The 24,161-nt window shown below is 33.8% G+C and overlaps 5 protein-coding genes across 8 annotated transcripts; 3 read left to right on the top strand and 2 right to left on the bottom strand.

Moving 5' to 3' along the window:
- Positions 1-74: 74 nt before the first annotated feature.
- LOC143200996 (atlastin) lies at positions 75-12,689 on the top strand. Its single transcript, XM_076411830.1, has 10 exons — positions 75-234; positions 529-746; positions 875-1,024; positions 1,080-1,235; positions 1,475-1,763; positions 1,826-2,010; positions 2,924-3,145; positions 3,208-3,422; positions 7,195-7,261; positions 11,242-12,689. Exons 1-10 carry the CDS (start codon positions 177-179, stop codon positions 11,365-11,367), a joined length of 1,686 nt encoding a protein of 561 aa, XP_076267945.1. The 5' UTR covers positions 75-176; the 3' UTR covers positions 11,368-12,689.
- A 1,036-nt stretch (positions 12,690-13,725) lies between these two features.
- On the bottom strand, positions 13,726-17,168 carry spag (RNA polymerase II-associated protein spaghetti). Of its 3 annotated transcripts, none has more exons than XR_013006863.1 (6): positions 16,924-17,168; positions 16,689-16,874; positions 16,508-16,635; positions 16,209-16,425; positions 15,172-16,157; positions 13,726-15,103 (listed from the first exon to the last, which is right to left on the bottom strand). XR_013006863.1 is itself a non-coding variant. In XM_076411831.1 (6 exons), the coding sequence occupies exons 1-6, from the start codon at positions 17,062-17,064 to the stop codon at positions 13,814-13,816; spliced, it is 1,545 nt and encodes a 514-aa protein (XP_076267946.1). In that variant the 5' UTR covers positions 17,065-17,168; the 3' UTR covers positions 13,726-13,813. The 3 variants fall into 3 exon arrangements, 2 of the variants coding, with proteins under 2 accessions (XP_076267946.1, XP_076267947.1); XM_076411831.1 differs by having other exon boundaries at positions 13,726-13,902; positions 15,374-16,157; XM_076411832.1 differs by having other exon boundaries at positions 13,726-13,902; positions 15,374-16,157; positions 16,933-17,167.
- A 413-nt stretch (positions 17,169-17,581) lies between these two features.
- LOC143200999 (RRP15-like protein) lies at positions 17,582-18,801 on the top strand. Its single transcript, XM_076411835.1, has 4 exons — positions 17,582-17,738; positions 17,800-17,880; positions 17,943-18,265; positions 18,344-18,801. Exons 1-4 carry the CDS (start codon positions 17,699-17,701, stop codon positions 18,764-18,766), a joined length of 867 nt encoding a protein of 288 aa, XP_076267950.1. The 5' UTR covers positions 17,582-17,698; the 3' UTR covers positions 18,767-18,801.
- A 29-nt stretch (positions 18,802-18,830) lies between these two features.
- On the bottom strand, positions 18,831-19,650 carry Sys1 (Sys1 golgi trafficking protein). Its single transcript, XM_076411839.1, has 3 exons — positions 19,341-19,650; positions 19,217-19,284; positions 18,831-19,166 (listed from the first exon to the last, which is right to left on the bottom strand). Exons 1-3 carry the CDS (start codon positions 19,509-19,511, stop codon positions 18,926-18,928), a joined length of 480 nt encoding a protein of 159 aa, XP_076267954.1. The 5' UTR covers positions 19,512-19,650; the 3' UTR covers positions 18,831-18,925.
- On the top strand, positions 19,638-23,112 carry Not10 (CCR4-NOT transcription complex subunit 10). Of its 2 annotated transcripts, none has more exons than XM_076411828.1 (13): positions 19,638-19,845; positions 19,897-20,056; positions 20,111-20,252; positions 20,303-20,466; positions 20,525-20,662; positions 20,721-20,827; positions 20,882-21,027; positions 21,688-22,000; positions 22,050-22,248; positions 22,341-22,462; positions 22,519-22,682; positions 22,744-22,932; positions 22,986-23,112. In XM_076411828.1, exons 1-13 carry the CDS (start codon positions 19,757-19,759, stop codon positions 23,048-23,050), a joined length of 1,998 nt encoding a protein of 665 aa, XP_076267943.1. In that variant the 5' UTR covers positions 19,638-19,756; the 3' UTR covers positions 23,051-23,112. The 2 variants fall into 2 exon arrangements, with proteins under 2 accessions (XP_076267943.1, XP_076267944.1); XM_076411829.1 differs by having other exon boundaries at positions 19,686-19,845; positions 19,889-20,056.
- Positions 23,113-24,161: the final 1,049 nt, after the last annotated feature.

Genomic DNA, 24,161 nt, shown 5'->3' on the forward strand with positions numbered 1-24,161 from the left:
GCTAAATGATATAATCGATACCAGAAATCGATACAAGTTTTCATTATTGAAAACTAGTTTTCCCCCCCCATGAGATGTTGTCAAATTAATTCTGTGTACCAGAAGGTGAAGTTCATCAGCTAAAATTATTCGAAGAAAATTGAGACGTGAAAAGACATTTTTTTTGTAGATTAAACATGACTGAATTAAGAAATCGCAGAAAGTCTGAGTTATTGAAAGAATCACAAGTGGAAGGTAAGGAATAACATTCAATATGAATGTAAATATAACGTGTGTAATATTGGTCGTCACAAAGTAATACATTTCTGACTTCCACTTCGACTATTTTTACATTGTGGTAATTGATTTATTAATATTTTAAAACGTATTATGGGTTATTAGCAAACAGTGCTTTTATCCAGATTCCAAAGGTGTTTTTAACAGGTACAAGGTTATATTTTTTATGTCATTTGTTGACTATTGAAGTATAAGTAGGACATTTTTTCTAATTACAAGTATAATTCATTATCTGTTCACTTTATTACCTAGATGTTTACGATGATGTCGAATACACCCAACCTCATGCTGTGCCAATTATTGTTGCAAATAATGATCATACATTTAGACTGGATGAAGAAGCACTCAAAAAAGTTTTACTCAAGGATGAACTCAAGGACAGATATGTTGTTGTTATATCAGTAGCCGGAGCTTTTAGGCATGGAAAATCATTTCTACTTGATTTTTTCCTTCGATACATGAATTCAAAGGTAGTTATTGAATATTAAGTGTTATTGTTATTTTAATGTAAACATTTATTCACTAATTTGTGCTAGTCATTTCTTCATGAACCATAGTTAATATTATTTAAATTAGAAACGTATAATATTTATTTTAGTATGTGCATAAACAAAACACATCGGATTGGATAGGATCAGATGATGCACCTCTAGATGGATTCTCATGGAAAGGGGGCTCTGAAAGAGATACAACTGGTATACTGATGTGGTCTGAAGTATTTTTAACTGAATTGGCTACAGGAGAAAAGGTTACAACAGATTAAGTGTTTAAGAAAAATGTTACCAATCATGTTGTAATTTCAGGTAGCTATAATCCTATTAGATACGCAAGGAACCTGGGACAGTAAAAGTACAGTTAAAGAATGCGCTACAATATTTGCTCTTAGCACAATGATCAGTTCAGTTCAAATTTATAATTTATCTACCAACATCCAAGAAGATGACTTGCAACATTTACAGGTACAGTTAACTATGGTACTTTTTTTGTTTATGCTTTGTTTTAAGATAATGTAACCACAAGATATTTAATATTTAATTATTAAAACCAAACAATACATTTTGTACTGGAGTTATCAATACCATTTAATTAATGTTTATGTTAGGCACTGTGATTAAATATTGAATTATGGTTATTATCGTGTAACAATAAAATTATACAGGGTTATTTGAAAAGGAAAAAAAAAATTTTTTTCCATTAGCTGTTTACTGAATATGGACGTTTGGCTTTGGCTGATTCTGGAAAAACCCCATTTCAACGCCTTCAGTTCCTAGTGCGGGATTGGAGATTTCCCTATGAGGCGCCATATGGTGCTGTCGGCGGACAACAGATTTTAGCCAATCGACTAGAGGTGAGCGACAATCAACATCCGGAGCTCCAGTCGTTGAGAAGGCATATTACAGCATGTTTTTCGGAAATCGCCTGTTTCTTGATGCCTCATCCTGGTAATAAAGTAGCCACTAGCCCAACGTTTGATGGAAGACTCTCAGGTAATAGTTTACACCCACTGAACTGCAACAAACTTTTCCAACCCACTCTATTGTAATCTCAGAAATCGATTCGGAATTCAAGGACAACTTAAAGATATTAGTGCCGATGTTACTCTCCCCAGAAAATCTGGTGTTGAAGAAGATCAATGGGGAAAAAGTAAAAGTTCGTGATTTTGTACAGTATTGCAAGTCATATATGCTGATCTATGAAGGAAATGAATTACCTGAACCCAAGTCAATGTTGGTGGTAAGTTTTTTTTTTCTAGTTCTTTTTTGATTCATTCTCTTTCTTTTTGATGATAATGGATTGTGGCTAAAATGAAATTTGATTTCTTTTCATGTTTTTCAAAACATTAATAAATTATATGTGCGCATTTAATTGATTTACTATTTTTACTGTTAAAACTATAATTTGAGTAATTTTTACATAGCTCGTTTGAAACTTCGTGCCATTAAATTTTGGAAAAACCGGAACAAATAGTAAACGAAAGAGCCTAGGACCGCGCTATATGGTGGATACAGTTGATTACATCTGACTGTTATGTTGATATCTTTAATTGCCTGTTTTGCATTGATTGTTGGCATTAGAGGTTCGAATGATTTATGATGAAGAATTAATGTTTAATCGCCCTAAACACTTATCGTTGATATGAGCTTTCCAACCATTAGTAGAGCTTCTTCAGGTTTCTACTACGACTTATGATGTCCACTTTTCATCGCCCGTTTAATTTGTCTCAAACATAGCTCGATCTACACATTCTGTTCGTTCTCTTAAATCATGTAGATCGCAATTATCGAGCTTATTTTGGTATCGGGTCTTACGTAAATAGTTCAAAACTGTCTTGTGGTCGATTTTTTGTAGCGTAGTGATATCACGAAACCTTTGTATTTTTTAAAGAATCGTTTGACTGGTCTGAAGGGGTTCAGTGACGTTTACATAAGAACTCATCACCATAAATACAATCTTCAATGAGCTTGCGCTAAATTTTTCCCATTTTGAAAGCCCAGTAATGTTTGACTGAGTAAACGAATGACGCTGCTTTTATCTCTAGAATGTTTTATGAACTGCCACCTTTCAAACACTATTAGTACTACTTCATTGAATAATATTATTAGGGATATGCGATCATTTTTTTTTCGTTCATGCTTTATAACCATAGGCCACCGCTGAAGCCAACAACTTGGCCGCTGTAGCCGACGCTAAAGACGTCTATATGCAGATGATGGAAGATGTGTGTGGTGGGAATAAACCATACATGAAATCCGAGGCAATTGAAACGGAACACAAGCGGTTCAAGGATAAAGCGATTGATCAATTCGACAAGAAGAAAAAAATGGGAGGTGATGAATTCAGCGCCGCCTTTAGAGATCAGTTAGAAAAGGTGAAGCGACGATTGACTGTATTTTTTAAACGAATTGTAACTCGAATATTACACATTTTCAGGATATCGATGACGCGTTCTCCCAATTCAAGGCCCACAATGAAAGCAAGAATATCTTCAAGTCGGCCAGGACGCCCGCGGTGTTCTTCGCTCTAGCTGTTATCTTCTATATTGCGTCAGGACTGTTCGGTCTGTTTGGGCTCTACTCTCTAGCCAACCTCTGCAATCTGGGAATGGCCATAGCATTTATTACACTGATGACGTGGTCCTATGTCAGGTAATGTTTTTTTTTTTAATTTTTATTTAAATCATGTTTCTTTTCAGTTTCAAATTTTATTTATTAGGTAGTGTTGTGAATGTTTTGAAACTGTTAAAATTTCTAATTATTCGCGAATTAATTTGTGTCCAGAACTCTTGCTCTTGACGTATCGGGATTTATAAACTGTTACAGTTAAAATACTATCGTTCGGATGTATACTATTTATTTTTTACTGTGGTTTCTAAAATGAGAATTTTTTTAAATATCTAAAGTCTATGGTTTATGTATAAAACAGACATTCAAGTGAATGGGCCAACCCTTCATGGGCCCTGATTCGTACCTGAACTAGAACTAGAACATGCCTTGGAGGTGGGGGTTTTACCAAGAACGCTAGATAAGCCGATACAAATATTAAGCTTACAAAGATCATTATTTATTAGCAATGAAAAAACTTTTGGGGTGTTAAGTATTAAGTATAAGTATTCCTTTTTTAGAGACTATAAAATAGCCTTCATTTAAAAATTTTCTTATTGTCATAATTGTTAATATTAATATAGTCTAATAAAACAGCCAATGCACGTCATAGATAACGTTGAGTATGCTGCCAAATGCAGTTTGTACAAATGTGAAATTCGTTTTAAATTCGGACAGGATTTTTTCTTCTCATTTTACCCAAATTAAAGAGTATGCTGTCTGATACGCTGTAACATGTAGTCGAATCAATCTATAAAATTCGATTTGTGTTAGTTCTGATCAACTCTGTTGCGTATATCGGAAAAAATCATAACAGTTTTTACATCATTCTCTACGAACCTTAAAGGATGTAAAAATATTGTATATAAATGACAGCCCTGTAGGATATCTGTTTCGGTGTCTTTGGAGTGGCGAAAGATCGATAAATTGCCATATTTGTGGTGCTTTTTCTATTGATCTGAAACCATTCTTTTTCATTAAAGTTTCTGATATATACAGGCGAAAGAAAATTGAAATTGTTTTAAAAAATATACAATTAGAACTAAAGTAAAGTGTAAACTGCTTTTACCCCAGAAAGACAAATGTTTTCAAACAGTTATACATGTTACATTTTTAAAATTTGTAATTCAGAATAGAGGCTCCTTCGTTAAATATGCCAGTAGCAATGTAATGAGATTTCAAGCATTTTTGGAGAGCGTTGGATTGTCAAATTGTCATATTAAAACTGTTGTAGCCACCCATGTATCTTTACATTAAATCATCTCTAAACAAGTTTTCAGAAGTTGGATGTGTGGATGTTCTTTAATAATAGTTACAGTAGTACTACTAGTTTTTTATGGTTAGAAATGTGGACTAATAAGTAACTAAAATTTATTTTTTCTGTTTTCCTGGCTGTTTGCTTTAAGTAAGCTTTTCTCATAGCTCCATCGATCGCCTTTTCTGAAAGTTTTTTTTATCTATCAGTGTTAGGTGCCCATTCTCTGTTCTACATCATCAAAACGTTCAGTTTTAATCACCATTTTGATTCAACGACCAAACGCTTTGGCTACCAGACTCGTTAATTTACAATTTCTCGTCCTCTCGACTATGTGCGATAACTCCCTATATGTTTAACATTTGGACTCTTGCCAATATATTCTAAATACATTGTCCCATTATAAGATTTTTTGAAAATCATAAATGATGACATAACGTTATTATTCAGGTATTAACACATAATTACTCAAACGTATTTAACCATTGTACGCAAATAATTATTTTTTAATTATTTCAGTGCTCGTACAATTTGCTGTGGTTTATTTTAGGAAAGGAATGATCTAAGAGACTCGGAATATAAAAATTGTTGCAAACTGTGTCTCGATAATATTGTATGGAGGTACCGAGGGAATACAATTAGATTCTGATAGTGTTAATACTTGTGTGTTTCCTTCAGTATTCAATTGTAAATATATATATGATTGTCCAATTCTATTATTGCCAACCGATCTATGTGGTTCGGTTAGTTCGCGCTAGTTCATAGAAGTTACGAATGACCTGTTTTTCATAATTAGCGATGATTCATTTTTAAAATGGAACAGCTCACCCTATACCGAAGCGTCGATAACCTGAGTTCAAGATTTTTAAAATTATCTTTAATCGGGCGTGCATTAATATTTATTGACCTAGTACAGACAAAACATGGATTTAAGATGTGAATGTTATTTGAGTATTATGCGTCATTTGCAAAAAGCTGTTCGTTCTAAGAGACCTGACTGGTTATTCATTATACTCAAACACCGTGTAGAAGATGGCTTTAAAGGCCATTGCAGAAACCGAATTTAACAATTGTTTCGGATACACCCACATAAACGTTGCGATATCCAAAATCGCAATTCAAAAGAAATTACTTTTGGAACTAAAAGAAATAGACAATCCCTTCATACTCAATCATTTAACAGATTCGTTCATTTAGTTCATTAGACCAATAGACTTGCATATTTTAGAACCGTTATGGTTTAAAATTATGTATGGTATCAATACTATTTTTATTATGCACAATTTTTTATTTTTCTTCTGATGTCCACTTAAGTGCTAAAACAGCTCTAAATAGTTCTCCGTACATTAAAAATATATTTCCCTACATAAAATATCATATCATAGAAAGTACCTGTGTAATTAAAATAGAGCATCAAAATATTCTTTTGTCATATTTAAATATTTGCTAACTCTAAGTCACATTTACTTTATTCGGTATTTTTTAAAGATATTTCATGAAAAATAAACGATATCTCTTGAGCATCATTACAACACACAAGCTTAGTTGTAGGAATCCTATCCACCATCACCTACACATTCAATCTTATTCCTCATCTAGTGTTGTATATGGCGAAATCACAGTTTTATTAATATCTTGATGACTTGGTGTGCATTTTTTTTTCATTTTTTAATATTTTATGAGGCTTTTCCTACATCTTTGATATGATAGTATGAGGCACAATAATTTTTCTCCATTTTCTGTCTTGTTATTACATTTAACTCAGAAATGCATGCCTAGGTGATACAATAAAAACTATAAGTCGCCAGTATTATCATCATTTCATTGGTATGTATATAAATGATAAGACATTGATTCGTTTCACCTCGTTAAAGGCAAAGGAATAAAGTATGTTGTACATTCAAGGAACGTAGGTAGAATGACATTGAAACCGAATAATCGCCACAGTCAAGGTCGTAACAAATGATATCCACAGTAATTTTGCGTAGTGTTATTTTTAACGTAAAAGTTTGGGTTGATGTACCTAGGAGTGTCGCCGCCGAGAAAAATATCGATATTTCGATATTTGTTATAAAAGTATCGATATATTGGAGGAAAAAAATATCGAATGTTTTTGCAACTAGAAAAAATATCGATATTTTACATAAAATATATCGATATTTTCAAGAAATAATGAAAATATTAATATATCGGCCCAAAAAATATCGATATGCTCTATATATTTAAAATTAAGTACCAATTTTATAATGTTTATGAAATATCTTTTTTTTAATATCGACGTATCCCTACGATGTACCTACAACTTGATAAATTGTCGAGGGTCTAATATAAGGGCTTTAAGAGTTGTTAAACATATGTTCCAAATATTATCAGTTAATGTGGTGTGATAATATTAAAAAAACAATATACTGACAAAAATATATCGAAATAATTAACGATACCTTGATATGAAAACGGATAATTATCCTCCCAATTGACTATTATTAGTTAAAATGCAGTGAAACCGAATTATCCGCAGAGAGTACCTTATCCGTATAATTAATATATTTTTCTTTATTGCAGATATAGCGGAGAAATGCGGGATGTGGGCGGATACATCGACGAGACGGCTAATTTCATCTGGGAGAATGTAAGTTGGTCATCTATACGCTTGGTTGTGTTTAATTTCCTTCTAACCAACTAATCGGACCGTTTAGGCCGCCTTACTAATCATACATTTGTTGGCGTTCTAGCGATCCTACTTTAAAAAGAGAAAACTGAGAAAACAGAGTACGTATAGAGCGATGCGGAGTATTTGTTGCATGCTGCTTTTCCGCACACGAAATTATTTTTGTTTATTTAGTTTTCTTTTGCATATAAAATCCAGTGTATTTAGACCGACTGTTCACACGGTCCAATATTATCTTTTTAAATTCCTAAACATTCCTAAATTTTAAATTAAAAATTTCCTTTTAATATCCCTAATTTTTTTAATGATAAATTGTACCAAATCTCTTCAATAATAAATTTTATCTGTTTCAAGGATATCTCGATATAATGTTTCTATACTCAGTATATTTTTTTAAATATCAATCTGTCTCCATGCTAAAACTGTGATCATTTTTTCTGATATATTTTTGTCCTACTAAATGTCAGTTGAGTTGTTTTAGTGCATTAAGCCTTATGGAAATATATAATACAATCTGGTGAGAATTGCTACTATTGATTTGTTAAATTCTTGGGTTCAGTAAATTTGAATCGATCGCCTCCATTAATAATCCAGAAAAGGTTTTTGTGTGCTTATTATTTATTTGTTTTTTTTTAATGTAAGTAGATTTATATGGTTGTTATTTGTATTGTCGTTATTTTGAACGGTAAGGATCATATTGGAACGGAATTATTTCTAACTGAATCTAGTAAGCGTCAATTCAACGTTTTATCGTTGATTGGTGTAGATGTTGCTCAGTGCAACCTTTCTCGCGAAATAAGCTAGAAGGGAATCAAACATTGGTATGTCCAAAATTATTTTATCTGTTTGCTTAAGTTAGAATGTAGCATTAAAAGAAAGATCGAAAACAACCGAATGATAATTTATTAAACGACATTATTATCTTATTTTGCATTGTATGTAGTTTATTGTCGAGCGAATTTTTCAGTTTATCTTGCTGTTTTATTTAATATTTGGATTTCTAAAAATAAGACGTCTAAATTATGGTTGTATTAGGTAGGTAAAAGAACACGGTATTATAGAGAATAAAAATCCGCATTTTTTATTCCATATCACTTCTATGGCAACTTGATTCTTGCGAAATTTGATCAAGTTCATGAGTCATGATAAATCGTGAGATGATCCCAGATTAGGGCTGTATGACTTTTTTTCCAGGAAATCGCACCTAATCAAGCTTCGGTAACTGCCGCCACAATCTACGGTGCGTTATGATATGTAAGTTTTTACCATTAATACCTGAATTTAGAGAAGAGCTAAAACTACTTCATTACGTGGCCGTTGGCACATAGTTACCAAAACGTTGCACAAACGCGGCAAGGTTGTCTAATGCACCCTGCGGCCCCACCATCTTGTTCCCTCGCATTAAGCGAAACTTGAAAGAACGCCATCCGAAGACGTTGAAAACAGCGTTACCCCAATTCTTTCGGGAAATCGTATTCGATGTGTAGTATTATCTGGATTGATTTCCAGTTCGTTACACCAGCTCAGGTAACGCCTTCAAATATTCCTTAACAACTCGCCCAACTAACACTAGTCCATACATTCATATCTAAAGTCTTCACGAAATATCAACAAAAAGCAAGGTACTCTGAGAATAAGCTCATCCGAAATCTGACTGTCTTGTTAGGCTTCCAGTTACAGTGGCCAAGTTTCCATTCGTTGTTTAACAGGTGACCATTTTCCCGGCGTTTCCCCAAAATATTATCCAGCTACGAGAGCCAAATTTATCAGGAGTGATTGTACAATTGAAAGGATGAATTTAGTGGGTATTATCAGAGGTAGTCCCACATAACCTGGTAAAATCTATCTTAGACGCGGGTCTCCCTGTATCAAGCAAGTAGAACAAAAACAGGGAGTAAACAGCTCTTGAAATGCGCTACCTAAAGACCGTTATCTTTCAGGATTGACATAAACGCACTGTATCCAACGCCTAGGGGAAGGCTGCATAAAGGAATTTATGTAGCCTTCCCCTAGGCGTTGGTATAAAGTATAGTAAAGTATAAAGTTATAAAATGGGAAAGGGTTTTAAACACAGAAAAACTATTAATTTACTTTAAAAACGGTTTTATTCGGAGAACAGCGTTAAAAAACGACACTGAGAGTTTTTATCTATTAGAAAACAGGTCAAACCTATCTCACTCGTTTATTATTCAGGTAGTCGTAACACCGATGGCCCTTGCTCCTGGGATTATAGCTAGAAAATTACAGCTCCCTAAAATATTATCCAGCTACGAGAGCCAAATTTATCAGCAATGATCGTAAAATCAAAAGGATGGATTTAGTGGATATTACCAGAGGTAGTCAAGCAAAGTAAAACAAAAACAGGGAGTAAAAGCTCTTGAAAGTGCTGCCTAAAGACCGTTATCTTTCAGTATTGACATAAACGCACTGTATCCAACGCCTAGGGTAAGGCTACATAAAGGAATTTATGAAGGCTTCACTAGGCGTCGGTATAAAGTATAGTAAAGTATAAAGTTAAAAATAGGAAAGGGTTTTAAAGACAGAAAAACTACTAATTTACTTTAAAAACTGTTTTATTCGGAGAAGAGCTTTAAAAAACAGCACTGAGGGTTTTTATCTATTAGAAAACACGTCAAACCTATCTCATCCTTTCACCATTCAGGCAGTCGTAAAACAGATGACCCTTGCACATAGCCGCGATAGTCAGGGCTGTAGAGTTGCAATATATAACATCTCCTTCCTAAAGACACGGCCACAGTGATGTACGTCATCGTTGTCCTGTCTGGGCAGCTTACAGTTATAAAATTATTTTTGAATATCGATTGTTCCTTCGTCCGCCAATTTGTCTTCCATTCCATGGCATCCCTCTACGGTGTGGTTTTCCAAATGTTGGTGACTCCAGATTCCAATAGTCTATGTCTAAGAGACTGAACTACTACAATCCGCCTTTGACGACTGTTATCTTCTGTCAAAATTTCAGTAGACTATATTAATTCACAGTAACTCCAGCCCGCCTTTGGTGGCCTTACACCTTGAACTGTAATACATGTGCCGGGAATTCACAGGCCGGGGGTGTTTTTCAAAACTAGAATGTTTCTTACTTGGAATAGTTTATGGCTAGGGGTCGTTGAGCATCTTCAATCCACCTTTTGTGGCCTTACAGTTTCAGCTGCGATATGTTTGCCCAAACTATTTAACTACACCATGTTTCGACTAACTGCGACTAGATTGACAATCTAACGTCAACCTGTCTTCTTGATTATTAATTTGATTCCGGTTAATTCAATGAATTCAAAAGAGCACGGCCTTATGGCCTCCCCGGATGGACCAACTGCACCGATTAAATAATGTGAAAGGGTTTAGATTACAAAAACTATTAATTTGCTTTAAAAACTGTTTTATTCAAAGAAAAAAGAGGCAATTTGTTGAACAGCGAAACAAAACTACGTTTTATCTATTAGAAAACAAACCAAACATATCTCACTTGTTCACCACTCAGATAGTAGACAGATGGCCTTTGCACATGACCACGATGTCAGAGCCGTAACGCTGCATTATATAACATTGATACATTTATCGAAAGCTTTTAAGACGAGCCCTAGACTTTATTGTGAATTCGATACTATAATTAATGGTAGAATTGTATAGATCAGTTTAACCTAGACTGAATTGTCTATTTTGCCAACCTAATACAACACGTTTGCATTCGTTAACTGAATACCGACATTATTAAAAAGGCAGATTATGTTGAAATAGGTTTATGTCATGAGTAGGCTTTTTGTGTTCTTAATTTTATTAGTTGCGTAGATCAATATTCGTTATCCGAACACATTAAGAGCTGTTTAAATGTCGATATAGTCACGGTAATGTAAAGTCTCGGCGCGATAGAACCTTAGTTCAGCGCGGTGGTTTTTGCTGATCCTACCATTTTTATGTTACAGATATTGAAAACGGCCGTACAAGGATTCGTCGATTCCGGTATGCAACAAATGGCTGTCGAAGCAGCTGAAAGGACAGCTGTGAGCGCCACCCGCATAGTTCTCAACGGCAAGGCCCACAGCTCATGATTCTGACGAAGCCGTCGAGCACAAGAAGTCCCGCTGTTCCCACCACACCGCCCCCCCTCTTCCATCTATTTTATTTTTTAAATTAATACCGTAGATTTAAGCTAGGTCAAATGTTTAAGGTTATAATTATCGATGCGTCCACCAGCGGACATTAAATAATGAGTTTGACTGTGTCTCCGCTTACCGGGCCTTCGTATCACCCGTTGGGCACCGTTGGACTGGCCCATAGTGCTACGGGTCCGTCTCAGTAAGATTTAGAGCGATGTAATGACAGCGGTGCTGTAACACGTCTGTTTGTTTGTTTTCGTCTATTTTCCTTGTATTGTGTAAACCGCCATTACATCCAACAGGAACGCGAACCTCGTTGTACAGCTGATGTAAATAGGTGTCGTTTTAATCGTTTAAACTTATGTGATATGCATTAGCAATGTTGGTATAATTACGTTTTGTACTTGCTTCTCCGAACTCTTCATCAATCTTCGAGATATCTGGCCACTTTTTTCTGACCAAACCGACACAGATTTTACCACGAGACCCAGCAACTGTTATTATTTTTTATGATTATTTATTGTTAAAAGAAACTTGTGATATACAGAGCACTGAAAATTTTATTAGTCGCTTCATAACAGCGTCCCCCTTCCCCCGCCCGCGCCCCCTTATATTTCTACCCGATATTATTTTTTTATTTTAACGATTAGTTTTTTATCGAATAATTTTTATACATTATTTATGTAGGGAGTTGTCGAGCATTGTGTTGTCCACTCTTACTTTTATTTTACGTACTAACATTGCCGAGATAAAAACACCAACGTGCCTCCACTAGTGTAATTGCTAACGTAACTTAGTATAATTTGTTTCGGCCGGTCCTTCTGAACAGGGGCGGCCGGATTTTTGTATTCTGTACATCACCGATAAGACACGGACCGGTTCCGGATCATCCGCCATGACTATATATGCTTTATGTCTGACTGACGACCGTCGCCCGTTGCTTATTCCCCATTATATCGGGCGACGCCGTTAGCTATTTGAAAACCGTAATTTAAGACATAGATTAATCGGGTATATAAGAGTCGTGAATTAAAATTTGTCTGTTTTTTTTTTTGGTTTTGTTTTGTGTTTTCTCGTCGGGAACACGATGAACGCAATGCGACGCGTCCTCCTCCCAGGCCCTGTCCCCGTTTGTTTTCGTTGTTGTCCCTGTTCGATGCTATTCCAGATTGTTTGGTCTTTCGATGCTCAATCTGTTGTTTTGGATGTTGCAGACAAACAAAAAAAATGTAAATATTTATCTGGTTTTGGTAATAAACATTAATATGAACTTGGTTGTTGTAGTTTTTTTTGTTCGTGGGTTTAAAACGAGACTCCATCGTTATACTCTAGTTGTATATAAAGAGAGAATTGTGAATATATACTCATAAAGTTAAATGGTGAAAGTGACCTCTAAAGCTCATATTTCGCGACTAACTCGTCTATTTCGTTCTCACAATGAACCTTCTGTTCCCTGAGGTATGTGACTAATTTATATAGTCCCAGATAGAAATTAACAGCAGTTAACGAAACGCGGAAAGTGAAGCTAATACACACAAACACAAGAGAAATGCAGAAATGAACAAGTCTACAAACAATGAGTAATGAAAAGAAGAGAAAGGTCAAGACAAGATTGAAATAAAGTGCGAAGAAAAAAAAACAAAGATAAGGTAAAGAAGAAATCTAACAGGATAATAAAGAAGTGAGAAAGGAGATTGATGGGACAAATACAGGCAATAAAGATTATTACGTGCATGCACGTATTTTAACCATTTTTTCACTACGAGATTCGAAATTTTCGAATTAACAAATTTCGAAATCATTGTCAGTAAAGCCATGCGGCATCAATTCAAACAAAGGGTAATCAGAAAGAGCTATGTCTGGTAAGAACGCTGGAACAGTGATATCACTCAACTTGCGGCTGAGATTTGTCATCCACAAAAAAAATTATGCGCCTGTTACTATTACTGGTCTTTTTGCAACAATACTACAATATGTTTTATGTTTAACGACCTTCGCTGGTTGCTTTAAGATATAGATTAATCAGTTATATAACAGTCATGAATTAAAATTTGTCTGTTTCTTGTTTTGTTTCCTCAACAGGAAAACGATGAATGCAATGCGACGCGTCTGCCTCCAAGGCCCTGTTCCCGTTTGCTTTCACTGTTCGATTCTATTCCAGATTGGTCTTTTGATGCCCAATCCCGTTGTTTTGGATATTGCAGACAAACAAAAATAATGTAAATATTTATCTGGTTTTGCTAATAAACTTAATATAAACTCAGTTGTTGGTTTTTTTTTGGTTCATGGGTTTAAAACAAGACACCAACATTAAATCTAAATTATATTTATTCTAAATATATATAAAGAGAGAATTGTGAACATATATTCTTACAAAATTAAATGGTGAATGTGACTTCTAAAGTTCGTATTTCGTGACTAACTCGTCTATTTCGTTCTTAGAATGAACCTTCTGTTCCCTCAGGTATGTGATTAATTTCCATAGACCTAGATAAAAATTAAATGTAGTTAACAATGCGGGAAAGATGAAGTTAATACACACAAGAAAAGTTTAGAAATAAAATAAAATCTACAAATAATCAGAAATGTAAAAGAGCACAGAAAAGGTCAAGGCAAGATGAAATGAAATATGCAAAAATAGAAACGAACTAAAGAAAGAACGTAACAGGATAATAAAATGTAAGAAAGGAGATTGATGGGACAAATACAGGAAATATAGAGATAATATTATTAGGTATATGCATGTAGATACATTTCCACGCTTAAGCATTTGGAAATCGTGCGTCAGCAAAGCCATTCGGCATTAATCTGAACAAGGGATAATCAGAACAGTGTATTCCTCACAACTTGTGGACGAAATTACTGACCATTACTGGTTTTTTGCAACAACGCATCTTCCGATCTGTTCAACTGACGTCGTTAGTATGACGCTACAATTTGCTGATCCTACCATATGCATAGCAAGACTTTATGACCATTAATATTCCGGTTCAGTATCCTGGACTAACCCTTGGCTTTTTGCGCTTGAAATTGCCATAGTAGTAGTCGCAATTCATTACAAAAAATGATCCCTCTGACCGGCGAGTCCTTTTAAAATTTCCCCATCGATTTTAAACGCCTGGAAACAGTCGATTCATCAACGAAAGTTGTTTTCGTCCAATAAGTCTTAAAATTCATATTCTTTCAACCTTTTGGTCTTCTTTATCGCTGACATCTAAATCATTGAATCTGGAGTGAAAACAGGACAAATAAATGGGACCGTGAATAAGCAAAGAATAAATATAACGAGAACTGAAAATATAAACGCAGAGAAAACGAGACATTAAACCAAGAATTAGAGGAGGTAGTCGATTTTTTTTCAACATCTAAGAATGATATCAAGAAATAGCGACAGATATTAAACGAAAGCATTCTAGATAAAGAAATTACTTAAAGAAATAGAATAGAGTTACGATTAATGATGGATTATTAATAATTTTAATACAGAATGTAATAAAATTTATAATTAGAATAATAGAATATGTCAAAAAATTCCATCCGTCCGATGAGTAGAGGTGCTTTACTTTTAAAGAGAGAGAAGTAGATATAGTACGAAAATAAAATAACAGAGCACAATGGCAATGGTATATGTTGGAAGTGACCAGCAACGAAGAGAAATCACAAGTATACTAGCAATAAAAACGAACATCTAGGATTAGTTGGGATCTTACTTATTATCTTACCATCTATTAGTTGGGATCTTACTTATTATCTTACCATCTTAGATATGGTGGGATCAAGTAGAAAAAAGGATTAGTGGTGATAGGAATAAGTGAACAATAAAGAGAAAAATTAAGTAAAATAAAAGTAGTGTTAACCCAATTTTTCAAACAGTAATGGACAATTATACCTGACTATGAATTACGTGTATATTACATCAAGAGACATGGAACCAATAAAAACCAAGGCATTTACTTACAGTTTTTATCCTTTGAGTCCAAAAACATCACCAAAGTAGAGAATCTTTTCACTCTGGTTAAATTAGACATATAATCAAAGACATCCTCTTTCTCTTGGATAAAATATGTAGCCAAAACATCTAAAATATTGCTGAATATATTGCTCTCCAGAGACTCCTTAAAGATATCTGGTATTTTATTTGCTTTTACTCGCTTGAGATACTTAAACTTATCCTCCTGAGTTTTTAATGTCTTCCAAACCGTGTAAAACTGAACAGAACTTGTTGGAAATGGAAAAATCTGATCCTGCTTCGTTAAGTTCTCTATATTTTTAACATCTTTGAGATTGTCTTCTGACGGTAATTTTTTTTCGCATACTTGCATGTCCTCACATTTGATTACATTGCAGTTAGCTGTGGGAGTAGGCCATCCAACTGAAGATAACTGGTCGTTTTTTTTGTTCATGGTTTCTTCCCTTTTCATTTTGAAAGCTGATATTTTAGCTGGTGGTTCATTTTCAGTGCTCTTCAACTGTACATGTTCAATAACATGTTTCTTCACTGGATCAACATTTTGTTTGTTGTCGGGCAACTCACAGTGATCCACAATTTCAACACGTTTCAATGGTTTAGTTGACCGTAAATGTGGCGGTTTATTAATAGTTTTAACTAAGGTAACGTTGTCTTCTTGATTTTGCCAAACAGAAGCACTTTCCCCTATTTCCGGAGCGCGCGCCTGTTGATGTTCTACTTTGTTTCTTGATGCAGTAAATTTTGAAACAGGTCTCTGCATATCGATCATGGCCTGAAAAGTTTGAAGTTTTATTTTTACATTGCCAGTTAAAAAACACTTTACCTTTTTGGTCTTTTCACCCATTTTCTTACGAATACTTTCGAGAGCAGATAAAGATTCTTTATTCTTAGGTTCATATCCTAATACAGTTTCCAAATCATTGGCAGCCAGTTCCAGCTCCCCTAACTCTTCTCTAGCTACTGCTCGCCGCTGCAATGCTTTCACATAAGTTTTATCCAGCTTGAGAGACAAGGTACAATCAGCCTCAGCATTATCAAATCTAACGACAAATATTAGGCAGTAATAAGTATATTTTAGTTTGGTATAGAACCAAAGTATCTCATACTAATATAATTACTTACTTATTAAGCTTTATATAGCACAATGCCCTATTGGCATAGAATACTGCATCATATGAATAACATTTAATAGCCTTTGTATAACATTCAATAGCCTTATTCCATTCCTTTGACTTGACATAAAAGTTTCCCTAAAATAATAAAAATTAAACTCTGTTAACATTAAACAAACATGTAGAGATACTTTTTCCTTGTGAACTAAGGCTTCATCATGTTTACTCTCTTCAAATTCGTCTGTAAGCTCAGAATCATCTTTAATATCATCCTCTAAAAGATCACACTCTAATTCTGCATCAAATTTTTCCCACTTAGCATAATCGGTTGGCCCTCTTTTGGTCTTATTATTTGGCGTTTTCTGAGACTTCACTTTCTAAAACGTTTTTAAAAATAACGGGAAGATAAGTTAACAATGCTATTACCTTTACTACGCTATCACTTTCTTTTCGCGAATTTTCTTTGCGTTTCATTTCATCTCCCCAATTCTGTAGATCTTTGTGAAATTCTTCGATATCATTTACATTATTGTTTAACTGCTTTTGTAGTAAAATTGGATTTATCATTTTTCATAAGTAATTCGCTAATAATCAACAAAATTTTGGTTGTAACGTCTTGTTTGAAATGGTTGCTCAGGTTGGAATTTTATTTGTTGTTGACAAGGAAACTTAACCTAATGCGAAATTTTTTTATATCAGCTATTTTCGATATCGCGAGTGCTTGAAAAATAAGTTTATATCGTAGTATTGAAAGGCACATTTTATGTTATTAGCATAAAAATGTTATTAGCATTTAATCCCTATTCATCAGATTTAATAAATCAGTTAGCTGTATTAATGCTTAAAATACTAAAATACGCTAAAACTTTAGAATTAAGTACTATTTGAAAAGGTTTATTAAAAATAATTAAATGTTTGTTTATAACGTTTAATAAATACATTTAATTTGGAAATATAGGAAATTAACCCCTTAGTAAATATCGATAGATCGGCCAAAAAGTATCGATATATTTTTCAAAAAATAATTATCAATCGATATTTTTTCCTCATCCCTAACAATAATTTTATTTAAAGGTTAAAACAATTTTTTTTTTAATGTAAGGTTATAAGTTGATTTTCATTTTCAAAATAGGTTATATTTGAGTGTGTTTTGTAATATTTACCGAAGTAATTAAGTTAATATATATTTAGGAAATACGAAATGACAGTAAAAACGCAAAAGGCAAAAATTGTTATCGAAGGTAAATATATAAATTTAATTTAGTAACATAGCAAAAAATATATTGTGTTTATTTTAATAAGAGGATGGTCAATCCAGTTCAGACTCTTTAAGTGACATTGATGTTGCTAAAGAAGAACATGTTGAAAAGCCAATTCAAAAAGGTAAATTTATAAGTAAATGTACTTTCAAGATTAAATTTAATGAATTATTATTTATATTTTAGAAGATAACAATGAGTCAGATAGTTCAGTTTTGGATCATGAGTCCGATCTTGACAATAATGAGGATAGTAGTGAGGAAATGATTGATAGTGAAAGTAAATCTTTATTGAATGAAGCATGGGCAGATTCAATAGCCAAAATTTTGAATACAAAAAAACCTAAACGAAAGAAAACACTGGTGTTGTCAAAAGCCAAGAAATTAACTGATCAAAAAAAAAGGAAGGTAACAGAAATTTATGAAATTGCTACAGCTGATGGGCAAATTAAAAAGGAAGTGGTTGAAGCAAAAGAAGGTCCCAAGGAAGAGACAAAACTAAGGAAAAAGGTAATTTTGAGATGTGGTTAACTGTGTGGATGTGATGTAATTTAAAGTGAAATGGTTATTTTCTAATTAAAATTCCAGAGGAGAGAACTGCCACAACTGAGAATTAAACCAGATATTCTAGAGAAGGATAGAGAAAGGACCTTGCAGAAAATAGCTACCAAAGGAGTTGTTCAGTTATTTAATGCTGTAAAAACCCAACAGACAGACATTAGTAGGCAGTTGGAGGAAGCAGGGCCTTTAGAGGTACGTAAGGAGAAAGTGCTGAAAAATATTGACAAACGAGCTTTCTTGGATGTTTTAATGGGAGAGAAATCAGACACTATACAGAAACAACCTATAAATCCTCCTAAGACCACAAAAAATGAATCTAAGCAGCCAACATGGAGTGTATTGAGAAATGACTTTATGTTAAGTGCTAAAATGAAAGACTGGGATAAAAACTTAGAGGAAGAAATGGTAGAAAATTATGAAATTGAATTAGAAGGTGTCGATTCAGGCTAATAGTAATAATAAAGTTTAATATTCTTAATAAATAATAGTGTTTTCTTTAAATAAAAGCCAAATATTCATATAAAATAATATTTATTGGAACCAAAATGAATTACAATTATGATTAAATTTTGTTATTTAAAAATAAGTATATAACAAGGGAGTAAGTATTTACAGATCTGTCTTAGGACCTAGTGACAATGGTATAGCTGCAAGTTCTGTCCTCAAGCAAAAGAATTCAGCACAAACACACATTATTGTAGCACAGGCAATGTTCAATATCCACCAAGAAAATGTGGTAGGAAATTGTTTATTATAGTACCAACATATAACTAAATGAATTATGTGCCATGTAGAACTGAAGTCCATACACTGTTTAGTCCTCTCAACTATGAACCATAGCACCAGAGATCTGAAAGTACCTCTAGTAAATAAGACTGCTGTATAAAACGATATGCTTACCCAATAAGAGAATTAACAATAAATGCAATTATAACAATTCTTCCTCCTACATCTCTCACTTGTATTTCCTACATACATAAACCAATATAAACATTTAACTTAATATTTACGTTGATGGTCTTACATGATATTCAAATATATGATCTAAAGTGCGGGTATCCCCTACTAGCGCCCCAAAAATCACTAACAATATCCCCAAACTTAAATACAATATACATTGAACCGACACTATTTGTGATATTATTAGCCAGGGATCCCATTGTGTGTAGCGAAATGAACCTGTTAATTTCTTCATATTTTCTAATTTTACTCAATGACTCACTAGAAAATTATTTAAACCATCTTGTAACTCAAATTGTTTATTTAACTAAAACTTTAATCAGAGTGAATAATATAACCTATTAAATTTGTGTCAAAATGTAAGAAGAGTTTTTCTATGGAAGAGTTGTGGCAATTATCAACTATAACCAAAATTTCATGTTTTAGAATTTTAGATTGTTGATAGATGGGAATTAGTAAACATATTTTTATTTAACAAAAATGTCAGAAATAGATCAAGAAAAAGGATCACATTTAATTTCCGATCAAGAGAGAGACTTGGCTTTGAATGCTTCTACCGAATTTAAAAAGTAACAATTTGTTGTAACCCAAAAAAAAATGTGTAAATGTTAGTTTTTCAGGAAAAACTATTCAGCATGTTTTCAAATCATTAATAAATTAGAAACTAGTCGCCCAAATGATTTCAAGGTGGTTCATAACAAAGCTGTAGTAGAATATTTCAAAAGTGATCTTTACAAAACTGAACAATTTCAGAAAAATTTAACCAATGTATGCCAGCAGGCAAGTTAAGTAATCTTGTAATGTTTTTTTTGTTTAAAATTGTGGTTATTTTAGTTTAAAATCAAAGTAGATAAACTGGAAGAAATTGATTATTGCATTGCTCAGTTTAATCAAGCAATTATTTTGTATCACCAAAGGCAATATACAGCTGCTCAAAGGATTATGGACAGAGTTTATAAGTTTATTGAACCAATGGGTATATTATATGAAACAGAGATGATTTTTGTTGAATGAATTGTGTTGTAGAGGAAAATTTGGCAAAGCAAGTTAGCTTACTTGCAATAGAGCTACAGTTATGTCTCAAACAACCAGAAAAAGCTTTAACTTTTATTAGTTACTTGGAAAATAATCTCATGTATGGTGCCAGTATTCCTTTAAAAGGCCTTGATAGGAATGGTCGAGATAAAAAGGTTAGTATTGCTTAAGGTATACACTGAGATGCAATATAATTAATTATTTTACATATAGTTTCCATTGCCTACGCCAAAGCCAATATCTGAAGATTTTCAAAAGAAATTACTTAAATATAAAATCAGATGCTATTTACTGAAGCATTCTCTTACCATAGCTTCAAAAGGTCTTAAAACATTGCTCAAAGACAAAAATGTAAGTAAAACAGTTTTAATATAATTGGTCTTTCTTGAAGGTTGTATATTGTTCATAGAATGTGGATGCCTTGTTTATGGCTTCAAATTTAAAATATCTTAAAGGCAATTTGGATGAGTCCCTCAAAATATTATCTACAATACCTGAGGACTGTCTTAATTATAAGTAAGCAGTTGTTTGTATGTATGTGTGAATATATAGTGTTTATTTCATTCATAGTGATTGTGGAGAATCTTCAAGAATAATGCTTAATAATAACCTTGGTGTTATCCATCATGCATTAGGCAAACCAAACCTAGCTTGCCATTATTTTCAGAAAGCTTTAAAAGAAGATATTAATCTGAACCAGAATACACAGAAAAAAGGTAGTTGTATATTGTATTTTACGCGTACGCCTTGGATAGATTGTATTTTCCTGACATACAGAACGGAAAGATAAAAACTAGTATTTTTTGCTGCTGACCGCCACTCATGCCAGTTTGTTCTCTTGTTTTTTATTCTTTATTATTTCTTCTTATTTTCCATTGATAAAATAAAATATAATAAATATTTTTTTTTATTGACAACTAAATGGCAACTATGTTTGCTATGTATGCTTTGTGTACAGTTTTTAAATTAAACCTGTGTGTTCAGACCTCAACTGATGTTTTTTGTAACTTATAAAAAACCTTGTGTGAATGAGGAATACTTCATTCATTAGTATATTAATTATTATTTTGTAAATTATAAGACTTGAATAACTACTTCCTAGTAGTGCTATTCTATATCCTAATTTTTTTAAAATACTTACATATTGAATGCAAGGCAGAAGAAAATCCGCAAATACAGATAATTAGAATGGAAAGGTATTTTTTAATATACTTTATTTTCGATTTAGGTAAATTTTGAAATATAGTGTATAAGTTGCGATTGTGAATTTCCATTATTCGATGATACCTTATACAGTTATCACAAAATAAAGAAATCTGTTCGATGCGTACAGATGCTCGCTTGCTTTAAACGTTCGAAAAATAATTTTATTGCAGATGATAGACACCTTTATTGTATGGGTAGTTCCAAATATCATGAGCTTATGTACAATTTGGGGGTATCTCTGTTATACGCCGGAAGAGCAGCCCAAGCTTTTGATTGCCTTATCATCTGTGTGCGCAGATATCATAGAAATTCGCGATTATGGCTACGAATCGCCGAATGTTGCATGGTCGTCCATAAACAGTCGAATGAAATAGACTTCGACCTGAAGACGAAACAAAAGGAACTGATAGTTGAAGTGATCGGATCCAAACGACAACAGATGGTGATCCTGACTGACAAATTGTCCAAAGACAAGAAATATAGGTACTGATTTAACGACATTTTGTTTCGCCTCTTTTATTCATTCGTCTAGTGTAGAGAGCCAGTCGTATGCGGTACCAGTGCCATCGTTGGAATTCGCATCTTTATGCCTGAGGAACGCTAAACTGTTATTGCCAGCTGATGCGGCGGAACTTCCCGCAGTACCTCTCTTTTTAGTTCCCGGGGTTCCCGTGCCACCGCCCAGTCCTAGTCTAGCTCCATCTAGCCCATCCTGTGCTAGTGAAATACAGGTAAGATTGCATCTACATGTCTTAAGGGTTGTTTTTGTATGTTCAAAACACTTGCCTATGTGTTGCCTGATAACTTTTTAATTATCGTTTAGATTTTGAAGAACACTATTTTAGTCGCTAGCAGTTACGTTGCTCTCTGCTTAGGCGACTACATTATGGCTTTGAAACACGCTCAAGAACTATTGAGCCAGGAGAGGGCGTCTAGCGTGCACAGGTGAAAACAATTTATCACCACCTCCATACTTTTAGTTAAAACATGTTCGTTTTCAGACTATTAGCGCACATGTACGCAGCCGAATGCCTGATCTTATTGGATAGAATACCCGAAGCGTTGGAACATCTCAGCCTCGAAAACATCAAGGACCTAGAATTTAACCTCCCCAACGGTGCTTGCGTGAGCGCAGACGACCAAATCAAGACAAACCCACCGCCAAGTGAGTAATCGCTCTTTTTCTGAACGAATAAAATATTCCTAACCCTCCTGGTGATCCACAGAATGGGTACCCAGTAATCTTGAGAGCGTCCACGCGGTTTTGCAATACAACATTGCCGTGGCGAAAACGATTAGGGGGCAGTTGGATCAGGCGTCTGCGATATTGAAACAAATCTGGCAGAAACGTACTCCTACTTGCCGGGTACCAGCCCATATTATCATGTTGGTGATATATATCGAACTACAACTAGGTACGCATGTTGTACTTATATCCCATCAGTATTATACGAACTTTCCGTTTCAGGACATGCGGATGTAGCTCGAAACTTGTTAAGACAATACTCCATTCAGCATCGAATAACTGGGTGATAACTAGCTCGCGAATGTATTTAAAATGTGAACAATACCAATAAAATATATTTTTCATTGTTTTTTGTTTGTTTTTATTACTATTTTAAGACGGCTATTCGTTTTATCGTTTATTCGTCGGCATTTTACATTTTTTGCAGAGAAAACAAATTAATATGTCCGCTTTATCGGAACGTATATGACACAAAAACCTGTGACAGAAAAAACCAACAAAGGTGAAAATTTCATCCCAACATAAAATTCGAGAATAACAAGAATCGTCTGCTTACTTTGCTTACAAAATATTTATATTTTTGAAATCACAATATTAATTTAATTTGTGAGTCTGGTGTCTGGAATTCTGGTGAAGAAAAAGAAAACAAGAAATATTATTCTTGTCTCGATGTAGGTAATCAGTCCTATAGCATTTGGGTGCGCCCACAATACCTCCCAGGACTTTGTTCTGAATAATTTGTATTTTGTTTATGTTACTCTTTGCAGAACATCCCCCATAATTGAACTCCGTATGGACATAGGTTTCAGTATTTGCTTATATAATAGCAATTTATTATGTACTGGTAATTATGATTTTATCGAGTGATATAAGTTTTTGCAGTAATTCTTCTGTTATTAAATCGTAGCCTGGCGATTTCCTGGGTTTAATGTCAGTTTTAATAACTGGTTAGCTCTTTCGGCGTTACTAATTCAATCATCGAATTTTCAGCTTCTATATCCGGCAAATTATATTCAAAATTTGTTTCGTGTGGTTTGAAAGTTTTTTTTCTAGATATTCAGCAAATGCTTCTGCTTTTTGGTGATCGTCACGTGCCCAATTCCCACATAGGTCTCTTATAGGTGGACTGTGTAGACATGAGCGCTTTAGATATTTCGTGGCTTTCCAGAGGGAATAATCAGTTTCTTTAGCATCTGTTAAATTTCTCGTATAGTCATTTATGGTTTTGTTTTTAATCTCCAGTATTTCCCCTTTTCAGTCTTTCTTTTCAGGGTTTAAAGTATTTTTATATTCAGGTGTTCCGTTTTGTTGCCATTTTTTTCGTAATTTTCGTTTTTCAGCTACCACTTTTCTTATTACAATTTCGCTTAACGTCAGAATCACTGGCGTATGATCTGA

This window comes from Rhynchophorus ferrugineus, unplaced genomic scaffold (genome assembly GCF_030347505.1).
Source record: "Rhynchophorus ferrugineus isolate W39M unplaced genomic scaffold, kcgeb_rfMv2 rfM8, whole genome shotgun sequence".
NCBI classification, from domain to species: Eukaryota; Metazoa; Arthropoda; class Insecta; order Coleoptera; family Curculionidae; genus Rhynchophorus; species Rhynchophorus ferrugineus.